This window comes from Dermacentor silvarum, chromosome 3, assembly GCF_013339745.2.
Source record: "Dermacentor silvarum isolate Dsil-2018 chromosome 3, BIME_Dsil_1.4, whole genome shotgun sequence".
In the NCBI taxonomy this organism is placed as follows: Eukaryota; Metazoa; Arthropoda; class Arachnida; order Ixodida; family Ixodidae; genus Dermacentor; species Dermacentor silvarum.
Genome location: NC_051156.1, coordinates 191,646,004 through 191,655,839, shown reverse-complemented (window position 1 = coordinate 191,655,839; position 9,836 = coordinate 191,646,004). Strand labels below are relative to the sequence as shown.

At 49.2% G+C, this 9,836-nt stretch overlaps 1 protein-coding gene across 1 annotated transcript; it reads left to right on the top strand.

Annotated features, from left to right (window-relative positions):
• Nucleotides 1-2,643: 2,643 nt before the first annotated feature.
• Nucleotides 2,644-8,594, top strand: LOC125944118 (uncharacterized). Its single transcript, XM_049664088.1, has 5 exons — nt 2,644-2,734; nt 4,009-4,123; nt 5,312-5,470; nt 6,839-6,958; nt 8,147-8,594. The coding sequence occupies exons 1-5, from the start codon at nt 2,670-2,672 to the stop codon at nt 8,291-8,293; spliced, it is 606 nt and encodes a 201-aa protein (XP_049520045.1). The 5' UTR covers nt 2,644-2,669; the 3' UTR covers nt 8,294-8,594.
• The last annotated feature ends 1,242 nt before the right edge of the window (nt 8,595-9,836 follow it).

The window sequence follows — 9,836 nt, the reverse complement described above, 5'->3', positions numbered from 1 at the left end:
TAGTCGAGCGTGCGCCGTCACGCAGCAGCAGAGCCAGAGAGGTCACGTGACCCCCTCGCCGGGAGGAGAGGAGCCGACCATTCGGAGCGCGCGCCGGGGAGGAGGAGGAGAGGCGCCGGGGTATAATAGGTGTTTGCGCCGCGCGCTCTTCGCACGATGGACGCTGCTCGGCGTGAGGGGCAATACGCAGAAACATACGCGATAGTCCGCAGAAACAGAACGACCACAGCTCCGCTGTTTGGACAGATATCATTTCGTGAAACTGGCTACGTTTTTCTTTCTGAACGCAGCAAGGCAATTGGTCTCTGCGAGCATGCATTTTCATTGCAGATTGTTGCATTTGTCACACAGTGGTATGTAGAACATGATCATTTTGCGAAGTACCAACGCCGCTTGAAGCCAGATGGGCACAGTTTAAGCAAATCCATACACTGACCATCATTCTCCCATGCTTCCAGGAACGCCATATACTTGAAGCTCCCGAAGGCGCAAGTGCCAACGTTCCCTCTATTAATTTTTGTAGCCAACTCTGGGAACGTCAGATACGCAAAGCAAGCAGCTCGAATAAAGGCAGAGCGAGCCTTTTCTGATGTTACATTCTGATGTTATTCCAATTTCCGGACGTCACATTTACGTAACCGCCGACACAAGCATGTGCGGCGACCCGGAACGTTGTTTGAACAGCCCAATCGAACTCTCTCCTCGTTTATAGGAGGTGCCATTTGTTTGGTTTGATAGCGAACAGAATTGCCTACAGTTACATGTTTTTCTTTTATAACTGACTGACGGAAAGAGCGGAGCGCGCAGAAGGGGAGAGGTCTATCGTGGGGCTGAACCAGCGCAGTGAAAGTAGATAACCGGGAGAGGAGAGTAGTGCTGGCGTCTGCGATTGGTCCGCTTCCCCTTGCTTAGTTTGGGATGGCTCGTCGACGATCGCGACGGCGTGCAAGGGGCGTTAAATATGCTGCCAAAAGCAGGCCTCAGTAAAGAGCAGTTGGCAGAGCGATGTCGCATACGTGCCGAAAGGGCTCTAGAACGCAATACCGCCTCGCACAATGTTTATTAGCTCCGAGTAGCCAGTGGCATACCTATCGGCGGGCAGCCATCTTACTCTTTCGGAACGGGACGGTCTCCGGCTATAAAAAAGTTGCAGTGGCTTAGCTCGGCTATGCCAGGATATACGTAGCGTTAGCAAAGGTTCAGCTGATTATTCTTAACTTTCCTGGTTGTCTCCTACGCTCAACCGCTAATTGCCAGGCAACTACTTCGGGATCCGATGAGTCAAGCTTCTCCGTTCTTCTGCGCTGTTGAGCAGCATTTGCGCTCTCCTTCTCCATGGCTATACCACACTGGCAAACGCCAGTCAGAAGCGCAGCGGCTCCAGCGCAGTGTCAGACGGCGACTGCACAGCGAGCGCGCGCCGGCGCCATTGCGTCTACCACGGCTACGACGTCACTCCTCTGGAATGCGCAGACCGGCGGCGGTGAGTCGCGCGCGGCGGCGGTGGAGTGCGCGAGAGGTGCCGGCTCCGTTGTCTCCGGTGCGCAAGCCGTGTGACATCACTGATCCATGCGCATGCGCAGCACGGCTCTTGGTGTGCCGCGCGAAACGGGCTTGGCTAGGCCAGTGTAGCTAACGCTACAAAAAAAATCGTTAATGCATCTTGTGCATCGGGAGCGCAAACGGAGATAGCAGATATCCATGTTGACATTAAGAGAAAGAAAATGGAGCTGGGCAGGTCATGTATAGGGTGGATAACCAGGTGTGCCATTAGACTTACATAATGGATGCCAAGGGAAGAGAAGTGCACTCGAGGATGGCCTAAAATTAGGTGGAGTGATGAAATTAGGAACTTTGCAGGCGCAAGTTGGGAATCTGCTAACGCAAGGCGGGGGTAATTGAGATCGCTGGGAGAAGCCTTCGTCCTGCAGTGGACATAAAAAATAAGCTGCTGCTAATGATGATTAATGCATCTTCGGTGTGTACACGTCATTTTGACAGGGTGAGTTTTCGCGTTTTTGTGGCGTCGCGTGACAGACAAGCGAAGTGGGCGGAGATTGAATAATGTTGACTGATAGCGTAGGGCTAATGACTAGAAAGACGTAGATTCGGAAATAAATGCTTTTTTTTTCTCCTGTTCAGCCTCAACGTGTATAATCGGTGCGTACACGTCATCTTGAGATGATGAGTTCTCGCGGATTTCATGATTTGGCGTGACGATACTGACGAAGTCGGTGTGGTCCGCAAATTTTTGACCACTCGCGGAGGGCTAACGACACAAATGGAGTATAGACAGGTTGCAATAGCTATCTCTTATAGCCACTCCGTCTTGCGAAGCTTGCATTACAGATGGCTGGCCAGTTGTGGAGATTTCACTGCCGCTTTCCTGATAAGCCTCATGCATATCATTTAGGGCGTTGTGGGGTCACTACAGAAAACAGCGTGGGAGTGTGAAGAATGGAAAGAAAATAGGTCACGGTGTCAGGAGGAGGGTGGCGTCGAAGATAAGGGGGGAGGGATTATGCACTGGCGACCACGCGAGCAACACCGACACAACAATTAGCATTTCAGTGGCGTTGAGGTTCGCCTACTGTCTGCGATTAGTAAGCATCACCTCTGTCTCTCTCTCTCTCGTTTAGGAATTGAAGGCCAACGACCCGGACGCTATAATGTTCCTGCGGCTCCGCTACGGCGCCTTTTTGGCCACAAACAACAACATGGAGAAACTGGTCGAGTGCGTATGCGCATGCCCGCTCTTGCGCTTAGCCGCAGTCATTTACCGATAGCCGTTTTAACTGGTAGTGAAATGGAAACTCGAGTTAGAGAAATAAGTAATGCGCTCCGAACATCCAAGGTGCTATGTTTGATGCAGTCGAACTTTCAACATTATCGCTCACCAGCACTTCGAGTCCCTAGCAAGAAAGGTTTCCAGCAGAAATCACTGGCATGCACAGAAGAAAAGATGACACATGGCTGGTTCACGTTCAATATTCATTTTGGCACTTTTGATAGCACAACACAACCAATGCAGTGCCTTTTTTGTTATTGTCCCGCGGATAATCCATTTCTGCACGCTGATGGACCGGTTTTCCGTGGGTAGCTTTTTTTTTTTTTTCCTGTCAGTAGCGTTGATGCTGCACCTGTGCATGATCGCCCGCTCCCGTCAATGGCCATGGCTTCTAAAATTTCGCGCGTCAGCTTCTCTCAACTTTTATTTTCTAGAGTCTTCGTGCGGTGAAATTGTACGGTGCAATGGTAAATGGCGTCGATTAAAAGCAGCATGCTCCTTCCAAAAGATGCTTCATGTTCTCTTGTCCTGTCATTGAGACACCTGCCCGTTTGCCCCCATCTATCGTGGGCCACGTGATCGGTGCGTGTCAGTGCTTTCTGCTGGTGACCTTTCTTGTTATGTTCAACCACCAACAAGCTCAGCCAAGCACTATTCTCACTTCCAGTGCGTCCGCGTCTGGGAAGAGTTCTCGGGAGTGTTAGCAAGCGCAGCTCATTGCCGTGTTAGCGACTGGCTATGGCTATGAATGGATATGAATGACTGTGCGACGTAGGCGTTACGTAGCACGAGGTGGCAACCTACCGATAAATACTCGTACACTGTACCTCAATTTCGCGTGGTGGAATAGCAGCGAAACTATGCAGAGCGTTCCGAATTTCTGCGTATGTGACGAGGCGAATGCGCCTGCTCTACCGTGAAGATGGAAACTCGGGCAGTGCTGTGATTTGTGGGTGTCATGCCTATTCCGTGTGTTCGTCCATTCGTGCCTTAACCTGCAGTGAACGTGTTCCCGATACTCGTCGCGTCAGCTCTTCGTAACGGAGCATTGTCTGCTCAGCATTGAGATAGCTCAGCTCGTAGATTCAAACTCCGGCGTGAGTTAATCGCGTTTGAAACAAAGAACACAAGTGTGCATGGGCTGTAACATGCGTCAGCCTAAACTATTCTCCTTTTACTGCTCCCTGAACTAAACTGCGAGTCCCGTTCAACTTGCGCAGCTGCCCCGACCTGGTGGTGTTCCGTACCGAGAACCACGAGCTGAGCACCAGGGTGCTGAGGGCGCCTAACCCGTACCGGCGCTACATCGGCGCCGACATGGCCGAGCTGTTTCTGGTAGGAACAGCTCATTCTGGCTCGTTTTACAGCGAGTTTTAGGTAATCGCGAACGAGTTCGTTTTATCGCATTTTATGATATGATATAATTCCGTATTCGTAGCGAAGGAAAGCTATTACGGGACAATAAAGGAAGAAATTATTTTATCTGTTAGTCAATCGACCCCCGTAGAATACAAAAAAAAGCTACTCTTGCCGTGGGAAAAGGCTTTTTGGTAAAAGCCAGAAAAAGACGCAATAAACGAAGAATAGGTGGCGGCGCCGCCTTGAAGTTCATACATTATCCACCGTGACGTCACAAATTTCATCAAATCATAAATGTACTGTATAGGCCGGAGCGACTGCTCCAGCCTATAGTACTTCTTTTTTTAATAGTTAGCGATTGACTGCATCGTGTGTTGAAAGAGCCGGAGACAGAACATAACAAGCTTCAATAAGTTTTACTGAGTGGAGAACTGCTTGACTACACACAAAAAAAAAAAAAAAAAAACTTGATGACTTCACACTGACATACAGCGCTGGGATTTTGGCGCAAAGCTACAAAGGTGAGACTTAACCCGTTCATTGTTTCTTCTACTAATAAACATGTTACCGTCAAACTAACGACAATTGTTTTCGTAGAACACTTTGTCACTAGTGTTCTTATTTAGTGTCCCTTTATTCAAGCAATACCGACAGTGGTAGTAAAAGGAAAACCACCACTGTACATATAGTTACATATATTCTGCGTCGATCCAGTGCCCTTTATGCGAGAGTGGTCCATCAATGAATGCTAAGCGTGTGTCAATTAAGCCCACCCACTGGCCCATGCTTTCCTAAAAGTTAAAAAATAATACAGCTGCGCGAGTCTCTTGCGCAGTCATGGAGTTTCGTGACGAGAACAGCGCGCCTTAGAACGCGACAAGACCGGTCAGCGCGTTGTGTCTTCCTCTGCCTCTTGTCACGTGCTGGGAGGGAATGTTTGGTGTGTGACAAGTACCGCATCAGTAAAGGTGCTACGCCTTCGTATACCGTGTTGAAGTTTTGCTCGACATTGCTTATGCTTCAGAGGGATGGCTTGCTGGTCGAATTGGTATTCCATTCTTAAGAAGAGCAGCGCGAAAATAAAACTTGATACGAAGGTATGGCCACAGGTCAAACGCAACACACAAAGATTGGTGTATCATTTTCTAATAAAAACAAAAACAGCTTCAGGAGCTGGACAAGATCTCTCTGCTGCGCAAGCCCCTGGACGGTCAGGAGTGGTGCCTGAGCTTCGCGCTGGGCGGCCTCCTCTTCCGCTACCACATGGGGCTCAGCTTCGGAGACGACGCCCAGACTGGGCCGCAGGAGATCTCCCTCTCCGAGGTAAGAGGTCATCGACGTTGTCGGCAGCCTTTATTGCAGTTGTACAAATTAGGCGAGTTGGTTCCCTTTAATATTGAATGTACAGAGCGAAACAGGGGCAACGACATGATAGAAGACTGTATATCTGCGCAATATAGTGATACGTGCCTGACTAGATGGCGCTGTAATTTTGTAGCGAGTGCGAGAGACGAAACGACGCAAGTCGTAGATGTTGGCGTCTTCCTTTCTACTTCCGGCACGGCTACAGTGTACTACAGCGTACTATAAAAGTTTCTAGTACACCGTATAGCACGGCCACCTGTCGTTGTCTTTCGCACTCATAGTTTGCAACACTGCTCCCGTCGCAGACGGAAGCCCACCGGGTGAGTCAACTTGTCTGTCGTGGAGTGAACGGTTTTAAGCGGGTGACATGCATCACTTGGGCCTTGGTAGATAGCCTACCACTGGTCGTGAGACGAGCGATAGTATAGGTGACCTTTGCAGTGGCGTAACCAGGGGGTGGCGCATTGGGCACGTGCTACCCCCCACCCCACCCAATTTCTGTGTATGAGACCGGCCCAGCCGTCCCTCCCCACGCCCTCACCCTTCTCGCCCCCGGTCAGTGGGTGCCTTCACACATTGACCCCCCCCCCCCCCCCTCCCCCGGCACAGAAAAAAAAATTCTGTCTAGGCCACTGCACTTCTATGAGTCTGTCGAAAACAGAAAACGGTTCATCGGCGAAGGCCGCTAGGAGAGTTTGGTACACTAATCCACATTTCCGTGCAGTAGTCCATAGCCAAACTAAACCTCCAGGGTGGTATGTTACAGGGCGGTGGCGTGTATCACTATTAAGGGTGACGTAGCTTTTCTTATATACCGGGTGTTCTTTTGACATGTATGTGTGAGATGATTTCCCTAATAAACTTGCAGTTGGTAATGAGCGCTCCAAGGGTGTTTTCGATCATGTCCTCTTCCAATTAAGCACTCTGTACCTTCAATGTGAGCCTTGATTACGCCGAACAAGGCGCTTCTTGCTTCATTGCCTGAGGCAGCAATAATGTCCTTTTATACGCACCCTTATCCCGTATATACGCCTTATCCCGTATTAACGATGGTGATAACGAAACAAGATAGTGGATATGAGTGCGTGCTTTCTTCGAAGAGCATTCGCTGATCAATATTGTACCTTAAGTTGACTGCTTTCAAGGGTCAGTGTCCTAATGTCTTTATTGAACATTTATCGCCACGATTCTCCATCCACTCTCCTCGCATCACTTAATTATTCTCACTCTGGTCTTTTGTATGTTAACTAAGCGACACTTTTCACACGCTCGCAGCCACAAGTGACGTCATTGTAAAGCGATCGACGTGTTTTGTATCACGCACAGGTGTGCGAGCGTTTCGCGGTGCGGCGCTTCGAAGACCTCCGCACGCTGTCGTTCTACGCCATGGAACACACGAAGCACACCTGGGTGGCCTTCGACGACGACTGGTCCTTGGCACGCAAGGTATATACGCTCGGCAGGCATTCCAGCCACACACTACGCGCCGGTATGAGCTGGAACACTCCAGACGGCGCCATCCCGCGCCCCTATAGCAGCCAGAACATACCACAGCAGGTGGCGCTGCGGACGGAAGGTCCGTGAGCTCGCGGCGCCATTCCACGAAAGCTTCACTTTCGCAGCGATCGCAATGTTTCGCGCCATGCCACTCCAAAGCATGCAATTCGAACGTTACATACCCTGGCACTCTCATCACACAGCCTTCATGCACACTCAAACTACATGAAGGTTGCCTCATTCCACGGTGCGGCAGCGCCCTCTACGAAACTTGCAAGCATAGACGGATGACACTATTTTTTTTTTTTACTTCAAGGTATTATCGTAGAAAAAATTATCTATGTCTGAGGCCTAACGACAGCGATTGCTGGGAATTTATAAAAGCTTCGCTGAGCGTATAAGGCTGCTCGGTTATGCGCTTGGTTATATACCGAGTTTCATGCTCTATGCCACTAAAACGAGACTCTGTGGATATGGGTCGGTGTCGTGCTGTTCGCATGTGCTGAAACTGAAGTATGGCGTGCGATCTGAATTAGAAAAGCATTTTTAGTTACAGTCCACTGAATCCATACATAAAACATCAATTTTTTACCCATTCTAGCAATGTGCGTCAACAACCAAGGCGCTGTATACACTGTGTGTATATGCGTTGAAAGAAGAAAAAAAAAGGAACAATGAATTTGAGAGGTTATATTGATGGAAACCGCTACATCATTGCAACTGTATATACTTCTAGATAACTCTGTGTAAAGAATGTGATAAATACTTTTCGTCCGCGTCATAACGGAGCCACAGTCAATCCAGGTCGAGCGCGGCGCCACTTCTACGACCGGCGCACAGGAAGGGGCCAGAATGGCTAAGTGGTGTCTTGATAGGAAGGCACCAATGCTGTGTACTTATCGGCTGTGTCATAATGGAGCCACAGTTGATCAAGACCATGTAACGCGACTTTGGACCTGTTCAAGTGACGCGACTTTGGACCTCTTCGACTTTGTAAGCTAAACGGTGTTGCGTGAATAAGTCGCCAATGCCGTGTCTTTTAGTCTAACAAAACATATATAAAATAATGTGTTTCGTCTGCATCATAACGGATCCTCAGTTGATCGATGAATCATTGCGCAAATCTCCCACGTGCAGGCCTTACTCGCCCGGCAGCGGGAGGGTCCACGCATGTGCGTGGCCGTGTACCACGTCGAGCTCGACGACCACCGGCAGTCTTGCGGCAACGGTCCAGCGCCCGTGCTACGCAGGCTGCAGCGCCTGGTCATCAACGGGACCGCATAGCGGGCTGCTGCCTCCCGCGTCGCCTTTTCGACCCTACACGGGCCACCCTTATTTTTCCCGCCTTCCAAAATGCTTCCAAAATGTCTTGCATTTTCATCAGATTTTGCGTATATTATAGCACGAGAAAATGTTCACTTCCGCTTTTATTTTTACGTTTAGTTCTTCACATACAAAGGCACATACTCAACATATAGTAGTGTCTACTTCTTCAGAGAAAGTCGACGTTTATTCGGAACGCCTCCTCACCATCAAAAAGAACTATTATCAGCACCATCATGATTTGTTCTGCCCGTTGAATATGCCTTTGTCAGGACAATGCAGCAGTCGGTCTAAACGAAAGCTGCAAGTGACAATACGAAATGAGTGGTGGAAGGGTATAGGGGAAAGGGCTGTAGGGTGAAGGGAGCCGATGCAGAAAAATATAGTCTCCGATTAAAAACGGCATTACGCAAACGCTCTTCGATGGAATTATACTTGGTCGCTTCTACGCTTGATGAAGCGTCTATTAGCCAACGGTATGCAAAGAATTAACACTGCCACGGCAGCTCTGATCTTCGTCCAGTCCTCATAAACTCCTTTACTCGAAATGTGCTTCTCGGATAACGAAAACTAACGCTTATTTTAATACCGTATACTCTCGGATAAGAATATTACGCTCCCTAAACTTGAAAGCCCTAAATTCGAAGAAAAAATTGGTGGTGCATCCATCCTTCGATGATGATTCACGACGTTAATGCTATTCGCAATCATTCCTATTATGGGTGTGCAGCTGCCTAATTGTTGTTTTATCTGTTATGATGATTGTTATCATACTCGTCAATATCCAGAGGCAATCTGTGAATCGCGAAACCTTATGGGCACATCAGTAGACACATGAAGGCGCAATCTCGCTGCCACTCCCGATTCCGCATGATACCATGGCACCGCACATCATCTTGTAATCACGTCACTCCAGTTGAAGCTCCGTAGCGACCTCCGCTATCCCTAGTATCCTGGTTGCAGCTTCACTCTTAACCCAACGCGTTTCTCCTCACTCCCACGTCACCTTACTATTGGGCGGAGGAAGCTGTGCTTGGAAGGGAAGGCTTCGGGCCGGAGTGGCCCTTACACCCAGCTGTCGCCTCTACGTGGAACTGGCCGCACTTTCGACTGGGTGCAACGTGTCCACACTGTCCCCCGCCAGTGACGGAAGCAGGTGCCTACCACTTAGTATGGACTTGTTCCGGTTTGCATGTGGAAGGCTCCCGTCTCCTGCCACGACCTGGTTAATCCGATATAGCGCCACGATCGACTTGCTTTGATCACTGTATACATGAAAGCAATTACCACAAAACACTGCTTGAATTCATAGCCAAACAGAGGATTTGCAGCACACATGTAATACACACCAAACAGTATGCCCTAAGGCAAGTCGTCATCACAATTTCAAAAAAAAAAAAAAGTTCGTTACAATGGCTATCCATCACGCAGCCGCGCTCGACGAGTCTGTTGCGGATGGGGCACTATCACCTCAATATATTTGTGGCAACGTATCATATGTGTG

What these genes read in the sequence shown, in the direction of transcription:
- LOC125944118 (XM_049664088.1), top strand. Translation starts at nt 2,670, where the DNA reads ATGTTCCTGCGGCTCCGCTACGGCGCCTTTTTGGCCACAAACAACAAC. An exon ending in AGGAGATCTCCCTCTCCGAG is followed by an intron (nt 5,471 to 6,838) that starts GTAAGAGGTCAT and finishes TATCACGCACAG; the next exon opens with GTGTGCGAGCGTTTCGCGGT. An exon ending in ACTGGTCCTTGGCACGCAAG is followed by an intron (nt 6,959 to 8,146) that starts GTATATACGCTC and finishes TCCCACGTGCAG; the next exon opens with GCCTTACTCGCCCGGCAGCG.